At 42.4% G+C, this 22,373-nt stretch overlaps 1 protein-coding gene across 1 annotated transcript; it reads left to right on the forward strand.

Annotated features, from left to right (window-relative positions):
* Nucleotides 1-13: 13 nt before the first annotated feature.
* ACTRT3 (actin related protein T3) lies at nt 14-2,122 on the forward strand. The gene is made up of 2 exons (XM_019440535.2): nt 14-216; nt 1,016-2,122. Exons 1-2 carry the CDS (start codon nt 14-16, stop codon nt 1,932-1,934), a joined length of 1,122 nt encoding a protein of 373 aa, XP_019296080.2. The 3' UTR covers nt 1,935-2,122.
* Nucleotides 2,123-22,373: the final 20,251 nt, after the last annotated feature.

Here is a 22,373-nt window from a genome sequence, read left to right on the forward strand (position 1 = left end):
AGGCGGAGACGGCATGAACTACTACTACCAGCTACCAGTGGTGATCGACAACGGCTCAGGAGTGATTAAGGCGGGCCTGGCTGGGTCGCGGGAGCCCCAATTCGTCTACCCCAACATTATCGGCCGGGCCAAAGGACAGGGCTGGGTAGCGGAGGGCGCGCTGGAAACGTGTGTAGGTGACCAAGCGCAGGAGCGGAGAAACTCGTTGTCCATCAGGTACCGTCTTCTCACAGCGGGCAGGACCCTAGTGGAGGGGAAAGAGGGAGGGTCTAGATGAGGGACATAAGGGTGAGAGGACAAGGAAGACAGGAACAGGAAGTTTCAACCCGCTGGTGCAGGCCACAAATCTCTGAGGGTACCAGACATCTGAAGGGTTAGCATTACTTGCTCTTTGTATGTAAACAGATCTGTTCAAATGTATAAATAAAGTCACCGTTCATAATGTACAAGTTTATTTAAGGATGTCACTTTCTCCCTGTGGGTTATTTTCTTCAATTAATTGATATTAAAACTGTACTATTATGTAAAGATTTCCCAATTTTTAAACTTCGTTTAAAGTTTATTTATTTTGAGAGAGAGGAAGCAGGGGAGGGGCAGAAAGAGAGAGGGAGAAAGGGAATCCCAAGCAGGCTCTGCCTAGAGCTTGGGACTTGATCCCACCGACTGGGAATTCCTGACCTGAGCAAAGATCAAGAGTCAGATGCTTAACTGACTTAAGCCAGCCAGGTGCTCCAAAGACTTCCCAATTTTTTTTTTTTTTTTTTTAAAGATTCTTTGTCTTCCAACGCGGGGGACAAATGGAAAGCAACAAAAATTGCAGAGGAAGTCAGCTATGCAGACTTTTGCTGGCAGTTACCTTCTCTAACTGGCTGTGACAGTCACTGCCAACAAAGGGTACTGGTAATAAGTATGGGGATTAACCCAGGTTTGAAGAGAGTAGATGCTGAAAAAATTAAAAGCTGCCACTAAAAAAAAAAAAAAAAAGCTGTCACTTATCTTACTGCTTTTCCTACAGCTACCCAGTGGAACGTGGTCTCATTACTTCCTGGGGGGACATGGAGGTCATGTGGAAGCATATCTATGATCATAACCTGAAACTAAAGGCCTGTGATGGCCCAGTCTTGATTACGGAGCCAGCACTGAACCCACTGGCCAACCGGCAACAAATCACTGAAGTGTTTTTTGAGCATCTGGAGGTGCCTGCCTTTTATATGTCCATTCAGGGGGTGCTGGCTCTCTTTGCTGCTGGCTTCACAACTGGTTTTGTGCTGAACTCAGGTGCTGGGGTTACCCAGTGTGTGCCCATCTTTGAGGGTTACTGTCTGCCTCATGGTGTCCAGCAGCTAAATCTGGGAGGCCTTGACCTCACCAACTACCTCATGACACTGTTGAAGGAGCAGGGCATCATGCTGCTTAGTGCTGCAGACAGAAAGATTGTCGCAGACATTAAGGAAACTTCTTGTTATGTGGTAATGAACTACGAAGAGGAAATGGCCAAGAAACGTGATTCTATAGAGAAAGTTTACCAGCTACCTGATGGGACGATGATCAAGCTCTATGACCAACTCTTTCATTGTCCAGAGGCCCTCTTCTCTCCACGTCTTAGGAACCTTCAGACCCCTGGCATCGATAAGTTGTGTTTCAACAGCATAATGAAATGTGATACAGATCTGAGGAATTCGTTTTTCTCCAATATTATCCTTGCTGGGGGATCAACCTCTTTCCCCGGTTTAGACAAGCGGCTAGTTAAAGGTGTAGCAAATATGGTACCTGCCAATACACCTGTGCAAGTTACAGTTCCCCCAGAAAGGAAACTATCAGTGTGGATGGGAGGCTCTATTCTTGCATCCCTGTCTGCTTTCCAGGACATGTGGATCACTAAGGCAGAATTTAAAGAAGTTGGACCCAACATAGTACATCAAAGATGCTTCTGAATACAGATAAAATGGTTAGAAAAAAATGCTTTGAGTATATGTGACAGAAAACTTTGGATATTATATGTGTCTGAGAGAACAAAGTATTTCAGTTGTTGGAATGTCCATGTCTCTTCCATTTCTGTGATGGGTGAAGCAAACAACCTGTTTCTGGAGTAGAACCAAATTAAATGCTAGAGGAAACATTATTCTTGACCTTGAAGTTCTCATCTTTCCCTTGGAAAAATTTGTAGTGCAACATGTGTGCCAACTGGGTGATACAGATTTAAGTTTGTTGAGGTTTACATAATGAACAAAGCATATTCAAGGCATGCTTAATAGACTGGTTTTATTGAAATAAAGAGCTCACATTGAGCAGACTAAGAGCAATGACTAGGAAAGTAAATGAAGGCCAAGGACTGGAAAGGGAGGCTTTGTGTTACACGTCCTATAGGCAAAGGAGAACAATTAAAGAATGAAAAGCAGGAAACCTAGGAAATTAAGATGAATGTGGCAGTGGTTTGGAGAATAAATTGGGCTGGGAAGGCCCTGGAGATTTGGTGATCAGTTAACCAGTTATTATTCTAGATATAAAGTAGTCAAGTCATAAGACTCAAGATTATAGACAATAGGAATTCAGAAGAAGTAATTACAAAAAAACCTGACAAGTCTTGGTATCTAGTTAGATATGATGGGGGAAGAGTCTGAAATGACCTGGGTTCTTGATAATGATGGCAGTATTCATGTAACTCAAAGTATTTCATATCTGCTCTGTGCAAAGCACTATGTTAAGCACAATGACTGCTAAAGCAGGAGTGAGATCCTGTCCTTAAGAAGCCAGCAGTCTAGTATAAGAGGTGAGATTTATGCCTTAATTATAATAATACTAGGTAGAAAGTGATTTGGTGTCCTAAGAGAAGCATAAAATGGTCTGGGGGTTCATAAGGAGGAAAATACCTTGAGGTCTCGTGGAAGACTTTCTGGTAGATTTGGCTCTGGGGCTAGATTTGAAAGACAGCTGAAATTTAAACCTAATGTAATGCCCTTTCCTCAGAATTCAGGGGCAGCACATGTGGATTTAGGTCTAGGCTCTACCACCTACCAGCTGCACGAACATTTTGAAGATAAATTTTTCTTATCCATAAAGTGGGGCTGCTAATCCCTGTCTGTCTCACAGGGTCATTGTAAATTTCAAATAGGATAAACTCTGTAAAGGTACCTTTTAATTTTATTCTTTTTTGTTTAGTACATAAAACTATGTACTAAAATATAAGGAAAAGAGAGAGAGACAGAGTGCGAGTGGGAGAGGGGCAGAGGGAGAGAGGGAGACACAGAATTAGAATCAGGCTCCAAGCTGTCAGCACAGAGACTGATGCAGCTCGAACACACGAACTGGGAGATCATGACCTGAGCCAAAGTCAGACGCCCAACCCAACTGACTGAGCCATCCAGGCGCCCCTAGATACTTTTAGAATACAATGAAATCTGTTATCTTCTGTTGTAGAATTAGATGCTACTTCCTCCATGCAGTCAAAATTCATTGTGTCCTCCAACGCATTATTTGTTCTCCTATTGACCACTTAATTTATGCAGCCTTATCTTTTAGTTTGCTTGTCTTTCTCCCGCAATAGATATATTCTTAGAAGAAAGGGATTGTGGGATTTCCCTTTTCATCTCTATCCCCTTCCCTGATGCTCTCTATGGTGCACTCCCAGTAGGTATGTAGATATGGAGAATTGACCAAAAGAAAATTCTGGCCAGAGGTAACATTAGGGCAAAGATTCCAAGGTGTAATAATGATGGGCACATTGTACAAGGAGAAGTGGGCCTGAGTCAAGCATTTGTGAAGAGGTGCATTTCATTCCTACGTACTTCTCTCTCACGTCAGTGATTATAAGGAAAACTAGATTGGATACCGTGTAAAAAATGATTATCTGAGAGCACTGTGGAACAGTTGATGCTGCACGCACCAGATTCACAAGCACTGTAGAGAGCATGAACTTATTCTTCAGAATTCTGAAACTGTTTTCTAAAAGAAAATAGGGCTATCTACACATTTATCTAATTTAAACTTCAACATCTCAGGGGGGCCTGGGTGGCTCAGTGGGTTAAGCATCAGATTCTTGCCTTCAGCTCAGGTCATCAGCTCGTGGTTGATAGGTTCAAGCCCAGGATTGGGCTCCATGCTGACAGTGTAGAGTCTGCTTCGGATTCTGTCTCTCCCTCTCTGCCCCTCCTCCTCTTGCTCTCTCTCAGAAATAAACTTAAAACACAAAGCAAAACTTCAACATCCCAGAGAGATGAGCAAGACAAGCATTACTCCCATTTTACAAATTAAAAAAATTGATATTTAAACAGGTTAAGAGATTTAAGTTTAAAGCGATCCCAAAGTAAATTGCTTGCTACATTAGTCAGGCAAACAATTCTGAACCATGGTCTCAGGTAGTTAACTCAACAACCTACCTGGAATATTCTGTACTGACTCCAGCCTCTAACATGGGCTCATAGATGATCCTTTTCAAGTAATCTAGGGATAGGGAATAAAATGGAAAATCACGTTTGTATTTTCCCTGCCCTTAAAATCATTGGAAACCAACCCCTCTAAGATTTTATCTTTCTTTCAGACTGAGGTGTCAATAGCGACAACTCCACAGAATTCACCCAACTGAACATGAATATGTAAAACAATATTATTGTTATGCCCAGAATTCGTGATCCCCAAATACCGCCAGGGAGCCGAGTCCGATGTAAAAGCAAAAGAGCCTTTATTCGAGCTAGCTCGAGCTCAATCCCCTACCTGCACCGCCGCAGCGGTGAGATACCAGGGAGAGAGAGCGAGTTTCGAAAGGACAAAGGTTTTATTGGGGCCTAGGGGCAGTTGGTAAGGTAATGGCTATGGCCTCAGCCGATTGGCTGGGGAAGGGTCCTGGGGAAGGGTCCGAGTCCTGTTAGGCAGGTGAGAGGGGTGGGGTTACTCAAGGGGAGGAGGTGTGGTCAAGGTGAAGGACACAGAACAAGATGGAGTCGGAGGGAGTAGGCCCGCCCTTTCAATTATACCATTACAGAAACTTGGTACAATTTATGGTGGATTTTTAACCTAATCATGACACAACATTAAAGCAAAGTTAATGACTGAAAAGCTTTCATTTCCTAATAAAAGGTAAATTCAAATCTTGAATGTTAAGATTAAGAATGAAGTAGTTATACTTAATAAAACCCATCCTATGTTCAAGAAGACGTTGCAAAAAGGCCTTCTAAGGAGAAGGGAGCAGGGCAGGAACTCCAAGGCAATCCAACGAGTCCAGCCAACCTTCTGGTTTAGCCAAGGCTATCCGGGAATCTATTTTCTTAAAGATCTCTAACAAATGTGACTAGAGTTGAGAATCACTGTCATATTTCCCAGGCCCTAAAATTTTTCTGTGAACTTCATTTTCTTAAGGTGGTCAAGCGCCCCGAGGCCGGTCCTTAAGGCAGGTGCACCCGGTCCTTAAGGCATGGAAAACGGAGCCGTGCAGTAGGACAAGTTCGTTTTTACTTTCCAAGTACGTCGGAAAATACCTAACGCTTTTCCCAGGAAATGTGGGGGGAGGGGCGCAACTGTCCTCACGGCCGGAAATAGAGCATTCCAAAAAAAAAAGGGGGGGGTGGGTGGGTGGGTGGGGACGGATCTCGCGAGAACCGCGATGGGAGGGCTTTAGCCAATCGGCGCGTACGGCGGCCGCTGTCTTTATAGGGAGCCGCGGCGTTGTGCACCTCGGGTTGTGGAGGGTGGGCCTGGGAGGGGAAGCGGTCAGTTTTTGTCTAACCCTAACTGAGAAGGGCGTAGGCGCCGCGCTTTTGTTTCCCGCACGCTGTTTTTTTCGCTGACTTTCAGCGGGCGGAAAAGCCTCGGCCTACCGCCGTCCACCGTACAGTTTGGAGCAAACAAAAAATGTCAGCTGCTGACTTGCTCGCCCCTCCCAGGACCCTGCGGTGGCTCGCCTCCTTAGCCCCCGCGTCCCGCCTAGAGGCCGCGGTCGGCCCGGGGCTTCTCCGGAGGCACCCATTGCCGTCGCGAAGAGTTGGGCTCTGTCAGCCGCGGGTCCCTTGGGGGGCCAAGGGCGAGGCTCTGACCGCAGGGAGAGAAACGGGAGCAGGTCCCCGCGCGCGGTGCGCTTCCCTGAGCTGTGGGACTTGCACCCGGGACTGGGCTCAGACACATGCCGCCTGCTGAGGTGCTGTTGGAGGCGCGCAGTCGGCTTTCCCAAGGGAAGGGGTGGGGGCGGGGCGGAACTCCTTTTGTGCGCGTCGGTCTCCCTTCGCCATCAGTGGTGGGTCTGTGTGGTCGCGATACCCGCGGATTGGACTAGGGTGCGTGCAGATTGGCAGAAGGATGCGTGGAGAACATTTATGAAATTGGCCCAGATGAGTGGGCAGTGAGCCAAGCAGTCAGCGAGCCATTCTTTTGTAGGGTTTTTGTCCTAATCCCCTGCCTCTGGTTTTGTTGCCCATTTGTACCTCATGTATTAGCTGATCTGGGGGTTTTGTTGAGGTTTTGCCTTTACGAAAGTAGATCTGGAAAGTAGATCAGGCAGCCAGTCCCCTCGATGGGATTGTTAAACATTTCGTAAGTATTTGTTAACCAGAACTAGTGTGTTCTCAAAACAGTGAATATTGTTCCTTTAATGGTGCCAGCTTGTTAATTTTCTTTGCCTCTGCCGGTGGTTGCAAAGCATTAAGTGGCGACAAACGGAAAAGAAGGAAATATGTTACCACCCCCGCCCCCCATTTGGATCTGGTGGTCTTTCAGGAAAGAAAATAAACTGATGGCCTACTAGGTTAAAGGAAACAACCTACAGGCCCTTCTGCCCAGTTATCTCCAAAGACTAAATCCAAATTTACGTATGGATTCATCCCAAACGAGTGCCTTCACTTCCTTAAGACAGCTATTCAGGGAGTTGTTGCTGGGAGAGATGGTAGCCAGCGACCTGCATTTTAACATTTATTTTTTATTTTAAAAAAAATTAACATTTATTTTTGAGAGACTGGCAGAGCATGAGCAGGGGAGGGGGAGGGAGAGAGAGATACAGAATCTGAAGCAGGCTCCAGGCTCTGAGCTATCAGCACAGAGCCTGACCCGGGGCTGGAACTCACAAACGTAAGATCATGACCTGAGCCGAAGTGAGACTCCCCATCGACTGAGCCACCCAGGTGCCCCTGGGGCCTGCGTTATGAAGACAAATGACCAGGGTGATATTCTGCTCACGTCCCGACCTGACAACGGAAAGAACCAATCTGGAGGACCATGTCAGCAAATTTGTAAATGTGTAGGTCTGCAGTACCTCAGCCCATTACCTAAAATAGGTCCTTTAGTGTTGTCCAACACAATTCTTAGCCCAATTATAGACGTGTGAAAAAGCTGGAATTCGCTGTTGCTGGTAATGCTCTCTAAGAAGAAAAATAATTTTCCTCAGTCAGCATGGTTTTCTGGAAAGCACACAGGGTGAGTAGGTTGAGATAACTCCGCTTCACCAAGCTTCCATGTACTCAGAAGGTGACCTTTTAAGACCTCTTGAAGACTGCCCGGGTTCCTTGAACTATAAATAAATGTCTTTTGTTCCTGCTCCACCTAGTGGTACTTTAGCTTCTCCGCATTTACAAGATTTGTGGTGGTATGGGGCCTGCGGCAAGGATGGCCATCTCCTGGGAATGTTTTTCTCTCATTTTTAAAAAGAAAATATTAATTGAATAAATACAATTTAAAAATAAGTCCACAGCTGTTTTTTAGTTCTTGTATTTGAAGTCCTCCCTCTGACTAATGTCTTATAAACATTCCAAAGGAAAGCTCTTCTTAGTATTATAAACATTTGATATATTTATTCTAGTTTGGCAAAGTAATTCTCTTAAGTGATACGGTTTTGGAGTAAAAAGGGACCATCAGGGTCATCCAGTGATATAATTTACATGGAAAGCTTTTGTGGATAATAATTATGGCAAATGTGAGTTATTGCTACAAGACTTAAATCCCTCTAGCAGATAAAGAAACATGCTTAAATGGGGTTAGATGACTTACCTAAGTTAATTACTTGCAGAGTTGGGACCAGCAACAAGGCCTCCCAACTTTAAGTTCAGTGCTCTGTTTACTATGTGGCATCTTAATGCTGCATTGGTTTATCTGGGAAGAATGACTAGCATTAATTGCACCATCATTTTCTGGTTTAAAACGAAATCGCATCCTTAATGGTTACTTGCCTGTGAGCTTAGGTTCCACCCCCAACCCCCACTCCCTCCACAGCCACCTTTGATGTGATTTTGTGCTGGAAAGTCCCATGTGTGCTTCACTATTTTACACGTACAGCTGATCCTTGTCATTTGTGGTAGTTCTATAAAGTTATAAACATTGAACTAGTGAATACTGAACCATTTCTCTCGGGGGAAATATGGAATTAGGTTTCTGTGAGCCTCTGGTCACAACATCTGCACCAACTGATTAAGGCATAATCTTGTTTTATGTGTGTTTCTGTTTAAAGAAATGTATTAATATCTTAATATATGTTCAATATATGATTGACTTACTATTTTTAATACTATATTATTTAACATATAACATTGACATTTACATATATATTTAATATGCATATATCATTAATGTACTCAAGTTCATATAGCTCATGCCTGTACGAAGCATATCTAGCACGTGCATTTCCTATATGGGTCATATCGCAGCCTTTTTTTTTTTTTCTTTTTTTAAAAGTATTTATTTATTTATTTTGAGAGAGAGAGCGAGCAGGGGAGGGGCAGAGAGAAGGAGAGAGAGAATCCGAAGCAGGCTCTGCACTGTCAGCGTGAAGCCTGACGCGGGGCTCAAATTCACAGACCATGAGATCGTGAACTGAGCGGAAACCAAGAGTCGGACTGAGCCACCAAGATGCCCCAGTATCACAGCCTTCTTGCACTTAGGAACACCAGATAGCACTTCAACACTATGCTTGGGGGTCGTTTTAAATAACAAAATCAATAACAAAAAAGCACAAAAGTGCCAAAAAAGTGCCCCTAAATAGAACACAAAAAGGGCAGTTATTTACAGTGTTATTTTTGGAACGAGAATGTAAAGTGTCCCCTTGTTTGGCCTCTGCTGGGAACCTTCAAAATCAGTTGACTGAAATTTTTTACTGCTCTGCATGTGTTTGTGAATGACTGTAAAAACATTGCAGGTATTGATTTTGGGTTTACAAATTTTAGTAGATAAATTCAAAATATGAAACCCACGAATACTGAAGATAAAACTCAAGGTCTCTGTGACACTTGTACCTAAGAGAGACTATAGGTATCCATCCACGTGGCCACTGATGTACTTGGGGCTTGTTTCATGCCTCTTATATTCTTTAAACAAGTGATTTACAGAGTGGTATAGTGGGAGAAAGGGGTATGTGAATTTTGAAAATAATAGTATCTGCCCCACTTATTTTTTTCAGTTAATTATGCCGAATATCAAATAATAAAGGAGGATGTGAGAATTTTACGCTTATGAAGGAAGCTATAGCTTTAAAGATATTGAGAAACATAGGTTTTGCTTTGTCTTTAGAATGAGAGGCTTCTTTTCTAAGGTCCTCCATTGGCTCTAGTTTTTGACTCTGAAGATGACATGAATTTTATTTCAGCTTGTCCTGGTTCTGCAGTCAAACCTTTCATATTAGCCTGGCTCAAGACCTTCTAAGAGACACCTGTACGGCACAGGCATGCGTATATGCACACATGCACCCAGACTCATATGAAGTGTAGAGGAAAAGTAGCTTGAAAGTAAGATAATGAAAGGGCAAAAGGTAATTGCCCTTCCTTCCCCACGTATTCCTTGAAGTTAATAATGTGAGATGGAGTAAAAACAGCCAAAACACCCAAGGCCTAGGCCAGGGTTTGTAAATTTAAATGTTTGCCATGGATGTGAAGGAAACAAAGGAGTGAATCACTCCAAGAATAAGAAAGTAGAGACCAGGGAGATGGTGGGGAGACACGAGTGTCCCTTAGAAAGCAGGCAGCAGCTTTGTGAGAATGGAAGACTAAGATTGCCAATACTTCAGGGGAGTACAAAACATTTAGATTTTTATGTGAACACAGTTTTAAATGTTGGTAGCTAATCTGAAATAACATTTAAATATCATGTGGGTGTATAAAGAATTTGGGCTGGTCTTTGTTTCTGAGTTTGGGGAAGTAGCTTCTATACCTTTGGAATTTCCCAGGTGGTAGGAGTGCCTTTCTTATTCATGGTGGGTCTCTCATACTTTGTGAGATGACTAATAGTTGATGAGATGACTCAGTATGGGGCTGGTCGTGCCAGAAAGAGCAAATGGGGGATTATCAACCCAACCTTCTGGGAAGGGGTTTGTGGGGGGGGGGGGGGCAGAGACTGACACATGATTTACCAATCATACTGATATAATGAAGCCCTAGTAAGAACTCTGGACACACGGAAGCTTGGATGAACTTTCCTGGTTGGTAGTAATCCACCTTGTCGCATATCAGTGTATTGGGAAGATGATACATCCTTGAGGACGCAGGAGAGAACAGTGGAAGCTTCACATTTGAGACTTTCCCAGACCTTGCTCTCTGCATCTCTCCTTCCTGTCCTTTTGCTATAATAAAACTGTAATTATAAGTATTGCATTTTCCTGACTTCTGTGAGTCATTCTAGCAAATTACCAAACTTGAGGAAGCAGCAGAAACCCCTAAATTTGTAGCCAGCAGCTTAGAAGGGAGGGTGGCCTGGGACCCTTGAACCTGTGACTGGTATCTGGAGTAAGGGCAGTCTTGTGGAGGACTGTGCCGTTAGCCTGTGCAGTTTGGCCTGACTTAGGTGGTTGGTGGCAGAAGTCATTGCAGTGGGCCAACTGAAGAGCCTTTTGAGGTAAAATCTGGCTCATTATAGGCCACTAATTTATGACCTTTGGCCTAGGTAAATTCAATGATACCACATGCCAGGAAGGCTTTCCCTAGAGATGTGGGAGTTAGGGCCATCCCACCAGTTCAAGGCCCACCCAGAATAATCGTATTTGAGAAGACGCTCTGCTGTTGGCATCTTTTATCGGCCCCTGGGTATATCATTGGAGGCAGGACTTTCAAAATTAAACTTTAATAATATTCTGAAATAGTAATGCCACTCCTTCTTCATAATATTTAGGGCCTAGGACATTTGTTCCTGGGGTTCTGCCTGAGGGAGGCCTATCGTTCATCAGTGTCCGTTCTGTCAGATCCTGGTGAAGCTGTGAGGAGGCTTCTACCATCACTTGGTAGAATTGAGGCCATTTTACCCCTACCTTTCCTTTGTCCTGGTTCAGATCTCCCCTCCTAGAGAGTTATCAAAGTGTACAGTGTCTTCCTTTGTGTTGCTTCAATTCTTCCTGGAGAGAAAAAGGAAAGAGGAAGGAATGGGAATGATGTTATCCTTGTGGTCAAGCATATTTAGCCTGTGTTCTGACCTAGCTGGGGGATCTAGTGTAAAGCACCCAGCTTCAAATTCCACATCTGTCGAGTGGATATAGTGAGACTTACCTGGAGAGGGGGTTCTTTAAGAGAGGAGAAGTAGGTGTTATTCTCTTCCTTTGCAAAGAATGATTTTGCAGCACTCTACTGGGAGTGTTTTGGCTACTCCAGCAGGAAGAGTTTTGATTTGTGTTAGGCATATAGGTAAGAGAAGTGTGGATAAGAATGGTAGTGCTAATGGTCTGTTAGTTTTTCTAATATCATACTAATTATGAACGTGATGCACATCTGTAATAAGAAATGTCCTAGATGATGTTTCCTATCCTGTATTTTGTCTTGGGGTCTGTAGGTTTTTACTTTGGTGATATTTATGTGTGTACCATGGCTGTCTATGTAGGTATTTCTTGACTCACGATGAGGTTATGTCCTGATAAACCTGTTGTAAGTTGAAGATCTCATAAGTCAAAAGTACACCTGGTGTACCGAACATGATAGGTTTGCCTAGCCTACCACTGACGTTAGCTTACCCTTGGGCAAAATCTCTAACACAAAGCCTACGTTACAATAAAGTGTTGAATATCTTATGTAATTTGCTGGATATTCTTTTTTTTTTTTTAATTTTTTTTTTAACGTTTATTTATTTTTGAGACAGAGAGAGACAAAGCATGAACGGGGGAGGGTCAGAGAGAGGGAGACACAGAATCTGAAACAGGCTCCAGGCTCTGAGCTGTCAGCACAGAGCCCGACGCCGGGCTCGAACTCACGGACTGTGAGATCATGACCTGAGCCGAAGTCGGACGCTTAACCGACCAAGCCACCCAGGCGTCCCAATTTGCTGGATATTCTACCGAAAGTGAAAAACGGAATGGCTGGTCCGGGTACAGAAGGTTGTAAGTGTATTGGTTCACCCTCATGATGGCATGGCTGACTGGGACCTGAGGCTCCCTGTTGTTGCCCAGCATCTCGAGAGAGCATCCCACCACATATTGCTAGCCTGGGAAAAAGTCAACATTCAACATTTCAAGTATGGCTCCTACTGAAAGCATACTTATCGCATTTGTACTTTCCTAAAGTAAAGAAATTGTAAGTCAAACCGCTGTAAGTCAGGGACTGTCTGTGTTAGAAATGTTAAAATGTATAATTATAGCTATTAAAAGCAATTTTAGGGAAACCCATCAGAAAAAAAAAAATACAACAGTGAAGAAATAAAAATACCGGATTTTTCATATCAATTTTCGAATGAGGATATTGTAGCTAAAATGAAAAACATTATTTATATCATTTGCAGAAAATAGTTGTATTCACCTCACAATCACTTTTTAGAGTGCAAGGAGCTTACTAAAGTGAACCAAATGACTTATTTTCAACCTTGGAAGAAAAACTCAATTAAAGCTGCAATTGAACTGTAATGGCACCAAGGAGCTGGACTTGACCTCACATGCCAGATGATAATCATCTTTCAAGTGTACAAACAAGGAAGCATAGTTATCAAAGAATGAGAAATACATTTGTTCAAAGACCATTTACTGCTTTAACAAGAGGTGAAAGCTTGCCAGAAATGTATAAACACCTAACACTGTGCTATTCATAGGCTTAACATGTTCAAAGACTTGGGGGGCAATTTAAAAATATCTTTGAAGTTGTGAGTATTCATCATCATATCTAATAATGCTTACTTTCTGGAGCCCCTTTCCAAGGAGGGCAAAGCAATTTATCTGACTTATTTTCATGACATCCTTGTGAGATAAAGCAACTACCATTATCTCCCTTTTGCAAATGGAGAAACTGAAACACTGGGAGGTAAAATCACTTCAAGTAGGTCAGTGGCTGGCCCAAGAATTTAAGCACACACATTAAAGCTTTTAATTCCCATTTTAGTTTAACTACAGAAAACTAAATAAATAAGAATTAAAAAAAAATAAGAATCTCATAGTTTTTCTTTCTCCCTTTTTTTTTAAATGTTTATTTACTTTCAAGAGACAGAGTGTGAGTGGGGGAGGGGCAGAGAGAGAGGGAGGCACAGAATCTGAAGCAGGCTCCAGGCTGTCAGCACAGAGCCTGATGCGGGGCTCGAACTCAGGAACCATGAGATCGTGACCTGAGCTGACGCTCAACCAACTGAGCCACCCAGGTGCCCCTTTCTCTTTTTTAGTTACCGGCCAATCAATGTTTTTCCTTGTCAGTCTTGGTGAGGGAAACTGTCTAAAATCGGGCTTTCCACAGCAACTAGAATCTTCTTACATTGGAATGAATGAAATATTTTCAAAGCTGTGAAGTTCGTTTAACAATTGCTCACTAAATGCCTACTCTGTCACATGTTGCACTGTTCAAGATGTTAAGATTTCAAAGGTGAAAAACGTGCTTTCCATGTTTAAAGGTCTTCCTGAAGAGAAAGATTATATACACACTCTATATGGCAGTTCGGTCTTATTTAAATTTAAAGTCTTCATCTTGTCCCCCAAATCTATTTCTTCCTGTTTTCCCCTCTCTCTCAGTGCCACTGCCACACACTCAGTTGCTCAAAGTATTAATCTGGACACCATCCTTGACTCACTTTTCCCTCACCCCACCGCATCCTCTGGTCCATATTGAAAACATACCCTGAAGTCTTCGAGTCTAATTCATTTCCATTGCTACTGCTCTAAGAAATACAATTGGCTGCAAAGATCTTCCAACTATCCTCTCTGCATCTTGTCCCCTACGCACCATCAAGTCATTTCCCACAATGCCATGAGTGATCTTATGAAGGTACAGACGGAACCGTGTTTCTTCTCTGTACAACCCTTCAATGGCTCACATTGCATGCAGAGTAAAATCCAAAGTTCTTATCAAGGTTTTGCAAGATCTGGTCCCTGCTTACCCCTCTAACCTCATTTTAACCCCTTTTCTCCTCTTGCACTGTGCTGTAGCCATGCGGGTCTCCTGATTTCAGTCCCCCGGACTTGCCGAGCTCTTTTTCACCTTAGGCCCTCTGCTTCAATTGCCCTGCCCTGCACTTGGGGTTCTCAGCCACCTCCTCTTTCTCATTTCAACTAAGATACTACTTCCTTGGAAGCCTCTCTGACCTTTTAAAGCAGGTTCTCTCTCCTTTTATGACATTATTTGGTTACCTTCATCCCATGTTTTCCTCATTTGTAACAAATTGTTTGCTTATAGTCTGTCTTCTTCGCTAGGCTGTAAAGATAGGTACAGGGACCACATCATTTACTCATTGATACATCCCTGGTGCATATGTAATAGTTGCTTAATAATTAGCTGTTGAGTAAGTGAATGAGTGCTGTTGGGACAGAGACAGGCCACTTAAATGTGACTTCTGGTTTTTTTTTGCTTTTTGTTTTTTGTTTTTATGTTTTATTTATTCTTGAGAGAGAGAGAGAGAGCACGAGCAGGGGAGGGGCAGAGCAAGAGAGGGACACAGAACCTGAAGCAGGCTCTAGACTCTGAGGTGTCAGCATAGAGCCGGATGCGGGGCTGGAATCACAAGCTGTGAGATCATGACCTGAGCCGAAGCCGGATGCTTAACCGACTGAGCCACCCGGGTGCCCCTGTTTTTTGTTTTTGTTTTTTTAAGTTATCTCTACACCCAGTGTGAGACTTGAACTCACAACGCTGAGATCAAGAGTCACACACTCCGGCCACTGAACCAGCTAGGTGCCCCTGTAATTGCTGTTTTACCAGCACAGACAGAGGCAAGCTGCTAAGTAGATATCTGCCAAGTATATTTTCTTTTTTCCAGTTACAAAATTAGTGTAACAGTGTTACAAAAAAAGCTGAGAAGTAGAAAACAATCACGTTTCAGTAAAACTCTAGTATTATTTGGTATATTTCTTTCCAGTCTCTTTCTTTAAAAAAAATTTTTTTTAGGGGCGCCTGGGTGGCGCAGTCGGTTAAGCGTCCGACTTCAGCCAGGTCACGATCTCGCGGTCCGTGAGTTCGAGCCCCGCGTCAGGCTCTGGGCTGATGGCTCGGAGCCTGGAGCCTGTTTCCGATTCTGTGTCTCCCTCTCTCTCTGCCCCTCCCCCGTTCATGCTGTGTCTCTCTCTGTCCCAAAAATAAATAAAAAATGTTGAAAAAAAAAAAATTAAAAAAAAAAAAATTTTTTTTAATGTTTATTTATTTTTGAGAGAGAGAGAGAGAGAGAGAGAGAGAGAGACAGTGTGAACGGGGTGGGGCAGAGAGAGAGGGAGACACAGAATCCAAAGCAGGCTCCAGGCTCTCAGCTGCCAGCGCAGAGCCCAATGTGGTTAGAATTCGTGAACCTCGAAATCATGACTTGAGATCGTATGTTTAACCGACTGAGCCACCCAGGTACCTTTCCCGTGACTTTCTACGTGTATATTTTACATGATTATATCTGATAAGTACATTTTACCTAATTATTTTCCAAGTTCTGCTTTTGTCAATACAGTAGTAAATCATAGGCTTTTTTTTGTGATACTACAAAAGACTTCAGATCCATTAGCTAATACTGTTGCCTAATGTTCCATTCAATGGATACACCAGTTCTACATAACACTTTGCCTATTGATGGATATTTAAGTTGTGTTCAATTTTTTTCTTGCTATTGTGAATAATTATTATGTACAACATTTGCCATGTTTTTAGATTATTCTTTTACTTAGTTACTAAGCGTGCATGACTGGGGCGCCTGGATGGCTCAGTTGGTTAAGCAGTCCACTCTTGATCTCAGTCCAGGTGGTTTGTGAGATCAAGCCCTGCGTTGGGCTCTGTGTCTGCTTAGGATTCTCTCTCTCCCTCTCTCACTGTCCTTCCCCCGTGGCCCCCCCCACCCACCCCCGCCCACACATGCACTCACTCTCTCTCTCAAAATAAATAAATAAACTTAAAAAAAATAAAAGAATGCATGATTAACACAAAGGTATTTGGTTTGAAGGAGAATTACTCAGACTTGTAGAGTGACTTTGGGTAATCTACCTATTTTGCTTTGTCTTCTAAAATTTTCAAAAAAAGAATTTTCCTTGATTACCATATATATCTACTTATATAGAGCATTAGATCTGGCCATAGCTGCAGGTAACTTGGGTAACTGAATATTGAATCATTGAATCTCTCCCACAGTCTTTCTACTAAAATGGAGGATACGTTATATATTCCCTGTCTTATCTTTCCTCATTTTCTTCCTTCCTTACTTTCACTGCCAATCAATTTTAACAAAGCAGGAGTTAGAGATGACAGGGAGAACAAGAGGGGGTGGGGTAGGGGAAGGGAGTGGGAGGGCAGAGAGGGGGAAGAGACAGAGCATGGTTAAAAACTCTGAGTCTATTTCTCAGCTTCATTTGTGCTTCTGTTACAGGGACGAAGGAAATCAATACATAGTCTGGATATGGACATGGTGGTGCCTCTTCTGCATTATACTTGTCCTCCTGCATTCAGTTGTAGTCATGCATTGTAGGTGGAATGGATTGACCCTTGCCTATATATAGATGGTTCTAATCCCATCTTCTTTGCCATTGTGAGCAGCTCTGGGATGGTCCAGTTGGAACAAGTTTAATGGTTGGAACAGTTTAATGGTTGAGTGAAATTAGAGTCTCTCTCCTTGAATGGCAATGAAGGAGCAAGAAATCAATGTTCTGTTATTAGAATTAGAAGGGAAGCCAGTCTGAGGACAGAGTCAACACATAAAGACAGGCAGAATCCAGAGACACACAGAGCAAGAGGGGGTGGGGCCCTTGATGCACTCTACTTAAAAGCTTGCTTTACTTCTGGACTTTCTAAATACATGAACTGATAAATTGCCTTGATTGTTTAAGCCATTTGGGAGTTGAGGTTTTTGTTGCTTTCACTCAAAAGAACCTTAACTAATGCAGAAGGACTGGCATGAAGGACTGCAATATGATTGCTGTCTTGCCAAGTAACCTTATTGTGGTCCAGTCCCAGAAGAGGGGTGACAGTGGCTTCTGTCCTAGAATGAAATGTTCTTTCCACCACAGGAGGCATGCCTCAGGGACTTCTGGACCCCCTCTTCTCCCACTTCGTACTCCCAGGCCCTGGACACAATGATAGGTATCATTACCATTTCTAAAGACAGGACGTGAGACTTTCAGATACTGTATTTGCAAGTAAATGTTTTCCTATTAGAAATGTTTTGTAATTACCAAGTGCCATAGATGTGGTTTGTGACTATTTATGACACACGATATTTATTTAATTTAATTTATATATATTTTATTTTTTTTTTTTAATGTTTATTTTTGAGAGATAGAGACAGAGCATGACCAGAGGCAGGGGACAGAGAGAGAGGGAGACACAGAATCCAAAGCAGGCTCCAGGCTCCGAGCTGTCAGCACAGAATCTGACGTGGGGCTTGAACTCACAGACTGTGAGATCATGACCTGAGCTAAAGTCGGACGCTTAACCGACTGAGCCACCCAGGTGCCCTGTTATATATATTTTATTTTAAAATTGTGTAATATGATTTATAAATATAAAAGTAATATAATATAATATCAAATAGCAGAAGCACAAGGGCTGTAATTCTGAGGCAGAAGCAATCTGGACAACAGCCCTAGGCTAATCAGAGATAGAGGTCCAAAAGCTAGGAACTTGGAACCACAGAGTGTGCTTGAAATGTTTATTCATAGTGGTGAAAAAAAATTGTGTTTGTGTGTGTGGCACAGCAGTGAAAATTCGCACTTCTCTTGCTCTTCTCCATCTTCCACTCCCATTCTGTCCTTTCCCCCCACGCTAGCTCTCACCTTATTCAGTGGCTTGTTTATGACAGAGGGATTCACATGAATGATGGTGTAACTGAAGTGAGAATATCTATCTAGTTCATTTTGGTCTTAAAGTTAATGTTTTAAAAGAATTAACGCATGGAATTAGATGACTGTCCAAGATGTTATTCCTGGTATGGAGTAAGTCTTCCTTTGGTATTTACTGCAAGAAGCTGACTCTAGCAAAAAGTAACACTGCTGCTGATGATACTTCTGAGTGGTTGACTTCCATATTTATAGACTTCTCCTTTGCTCTCAGACAGAGTGGTGTTCCTCTGTTTTGACCTGCTCATTAATGTAATTTTCTCTGCTAGTGCAAGATACGGAATTAAAACAGAGTTATAGGGGCGCCTGGGTGGCTCAGTTGGTTAAGTGGCAGACTTCAGCTCAGGTCATGATCTCACGGTTTGTGAGGTCAAGCCCCGCATGGAGCCCCACGTGCAGAGCTGGCCTCAGATCCTCTGTCTCCCTCTTTCTCTGCCTCTCCCCAACTTGTTCTCTCTTTCTCTCTCTCTCAAAAATAAATTAAAAAAAAAAAACATTAAAAATATGAAACAGTTATATTGAGAGCAGAGAGGAACAGAGGGGATGATTTGAATTCACCAGGTCTCTCTACTTTTCTCCACTCCTGTCTTCATTTTGCCTTTTTCCAGCATTAACTCTGACCTTGGTTGTTTGGTCTTTGTCTCAGAGATTCAGATGCTGATTTTTTAATAGGGCACAAGGAGTCAGCTGTATTATTCTCAATTTCACACTACTTATACCAGTATTTCCCAGAGGTGTTCTGCACAATGTTTATTTTTTCTATTTGTTTATTCATGTATTCATTCATCCAGTAAACATTTACTGAGCACCTGCTATGTTTCAGTGTTATGTTAGGTGCTAGGAATGCCAGGCACTGGGTGATCAAACTGGGGTCCTGGCAGTAAACTAGAGAAGACATACAGTGACAAGTAAATTAACAAATATGTAATTTCAGAGTGTGAAGGAAATGAACAGGGTGATGGGCTAAGGTACAATGGGTGAAAGAGGAGGGTTTACAGAGTGGATAGAGGAGAGAAGTGTATGTATTTGGATTATACTTTGTAGGTAGATCTATGATAGACATTTTATGAAATGGCCATAAGAGAATGGAAGAGGGAATTGGGCATGATTCCCAGGTTTCTGGCTTGAGAAAATGGGATAAGTATAGATGGGATTTAATAATATGAGGGAAACAAGTCTTTTAGAAAAAGCAATGATTCACTGTTTTCATGTTGAGGTGAGATGTGAAAGTCTAAGTTTGTATATAGGACAGGGCCCGTTTGTGTGTACATCCCAATGTAATTATTAGTAATGTTCCTTTTTAGTCTCAAAAATCCTGGATTGTGGGGGCGCCTGGGTGGCTCAGTCGGTTACGCATCTGACTTTGGCTCAGGTCGTGATCTCATGGTCTGTGAGTTCGAGCCCCGCGTCGGACTCTGTGCTGACAGCTCAGAGCCTGGAGCCTGCTTTGGATTGTGTCTCCCTCTCTCTCTGACCCTCCCCCGTTCATGCTCTGTCTCTCTCTCTCTCTCAAAAATAAATAATAAAACATTAAAAAAAAAATCCTGGATTGTGCAATACATTACAGGGTCATCCTGTGTGTTGGCGAGAGTAGTTTTGGTAAATTGGAGAGGTGTGATATTGTTATTTAGAATAAGAAATACATATTGGTCTTGTACTGCATTTCTGGCACAGAGCTCCTAAAACTTTTGGAATTTCCTAAGTGACAAGAGTGATAATGATGTCTTGATATTCATGACAAACCCCTTTTAGGCATACCCGAGTTTATGCTCATAAGGTAACTTTTGGAAAGCACCTGAGGATGAATCTGGTTGCTAGAGGAATCAACCACATGGTTAGGAGGCTGGAACTTTTCAGTCCCCTTTCCCCCCCACCATGTGAAGTTACAGCCTACGTCACATGCAAGGATTCCTTCATTCTTCTAATCCTCAAACAACTCTTTGTAGAATATGTGAAAATAATTACCTTATTTTAGTAGTACAAAAACATTGTACTATAGCTACTATTATCTGAATTTTATATAGGATTAAATCGAGGGTGAGCAAGGTCTGTGATACTCTCTCTTGAGTAGTGCTGTTTTTGTACTTCCAATTTCGCTATGCCCCATGTTACTCATTCAACCTTTCTTCTTTCTGCTCTTTCGTGGGGTGGGGGGTGGTGGAAGGAGATGAGAGATAGCCATCCTTTAATTGCACTGAAATTTACAGTATTAGCTTGAGTGTCTGACCTGGGAGTCCTCCCACAATTTGATCTTGGTGCTTACGTATTCTCTATTTTTTAGTGTTTAAGTCATCTCTGTACCCAGCATGGGGCTCGAACTCACATCCCCGAGATCAAGAGTTGTATGCTCTACCAACTGAGCCAGCCAGGAAGTCCCAGTGCTTGTGTCTTCTTAACTTGAAAACCAACTCTTATATTCCAACAATTATGAGTGTAGTAATGGGGAGACTATGGCTTCACATGTGAAATCTGACTAGCCAGAGAAATCAGACTTATTGTCCCTGAAAGTAGAAAGAACACTAAAATATGATATCTGGGCTTAAATCTCAATTTTGCCATGTAGTTTCTCACTGACGTTGGGCATTTCACTTAAACTGTTTCCTCCTCTCTAAAAGGAGCTTATTAATATCTGTTCTTTCTAACTCACAAAGATTTTTAAAGATTAGACAAGTCATGTGGAAGTACACTGCTGTGCAAGTTTAAGTTATACAACTTCTTTCCTTAAAAGAAATATTTTGAGTCATCACTTCATGTCCTGAAAATGAGAATAAAGAAAATTCATCTACACCCATGAAAGTGGCCTGATTCTCATGTTAGAGAGGAATCTTAGGAAAAGTATAAAATACAAAGAATGATGTAAGGAAGAATTTCAATTAGTTAGAATTCAACTAACTAAAACCTTTAATTAATCAGGATTAGTTTTTAAATTTTCTGATTCTAGGGGCACCTGGCTGGCTCAGTCAGTTGAGCATCTGACTCTTGATTTCTGTTCAAGTCATAGTCTCATGGTCTATGGGATCAAACCTTGCATTGGGCTCTGCACGGACAGCAAGGAGCCTGCTTGAGATTCCCTCCCCTGGCCTCTCCCCGACTTGTGTGCATGTGCACGTTCTCTCTCAAAATAAATAAACTTTAAAAATTTTTTGATTCTAAACCCCAAAAAACATTTCTTGAATTTATCCTGTGATTTACCCCATTGTCCATCTATGTACATTACCCTGCACTGGGAAAGTGTGAGGCAGATGGCAGAGGGAAGTGTGGGATAGACAGGGTTCTTGATGACACCGCTGCGTTGCTATTTTGACTGGCTCTGGAATCCCCTGCCCCTGGACTTTGTTCATGAGATCATAAGTTTCTTTATTATTTGAGGCTCCTTCAGTTGGGCTTACCTGTTATTTGCATCCAAAAGCATCTTAATACATTTGCCTCTACTAATTTTACATGAGGTAACCTAATCCTTTATTCTCCTCAAAGATAGGCTTTTATGATCTCTTTTTTGATCTCTTCCTGGCTCGAACTAACACCCAAAGGCGCAGGGCTTCACAGAAGCAGCACATAGCAGAAAATAGATAAAAAGCAAAAGTTTGTTCTAGAATCAGAAATTCCACTCTTTCCCCCCTACTCCACCACTTGCTTCATCTAGTCTGTGGAACTCCTGATAATTGACTCTGGTTGCCTGGACTTGGGTATATCTCTGCCTTTTGGTGCCTTTGCCGGTGACTTGAACTTGGCCATATATTGTCTAAACCAGGATAGTCGCTGCCGATTTTAACCTCATCTTCTCCTACATTCTCAGTTCTAGTCAGCCTAGCTCCTCTTTTCCTTACTTGATGACTGCATAATTATACATTTCATCCTAGGAATCCTACCTATCCTTATTCATTCAAGCAAAGCAAGAAATTATCATTCTGGGGCTTTTCTGAAGCCACTAAAAGATTACAGAAATTTACACACGAAAGAAAATGGCGTATAAATATAGCAGGGTTGCGTAGTTTACCAAGTCTCACGGTGGATGGTGGCAGCGCCGGATTCAAGCCCAAGTCTATTTGTCTCGAAGTCTGTTTGGTTGCTATTCATCATGCTTTTCATTTCTTTCAAAACAGGAACAAAATCATACTTAATGTGCAAGGTAAGCCTTATTTAATTTCTTAAAACAAACAAACAAACAAACAAACAAACAAACAAACAACAAACATATACTTACCATATGGCCCAGAAATTACAC

The sequence above is a fragment of the Panthera pardus genome, unplaced genomic scaffold (genome assembly GCF_024362965.1).
Source record: "Panthera pardus isolate Hobbes unplaced genomic scaffold, ASM2436296v1 HiC_scaffold_16, whole genome shotgun sequence".
Classification (NCBI taxonomy): Eukaryota; Metazoa; Chordata; class Mammalia; order Carnivora; family Felidae; genus Panthera; species Panthera pardus.

What these genes read in the sequence shown, in the direction of transcription:
- ACTRT3 (XM_019440535.2), top strand. Translation starts at nt 14, where the DNA reads ATGAACTACTACTACCAGCTACCAGTGGTGATCGACAACGGCTCAGGA. An exon ending in AGAAACTCGTTGTCCATCAG is followed by an intron (nt 217 to 1,015) that starts GTACCGTCTTCT and finishes CTTTTCCTACAG; the next exon opens with CTACCCAGTGGAACGTGGTC.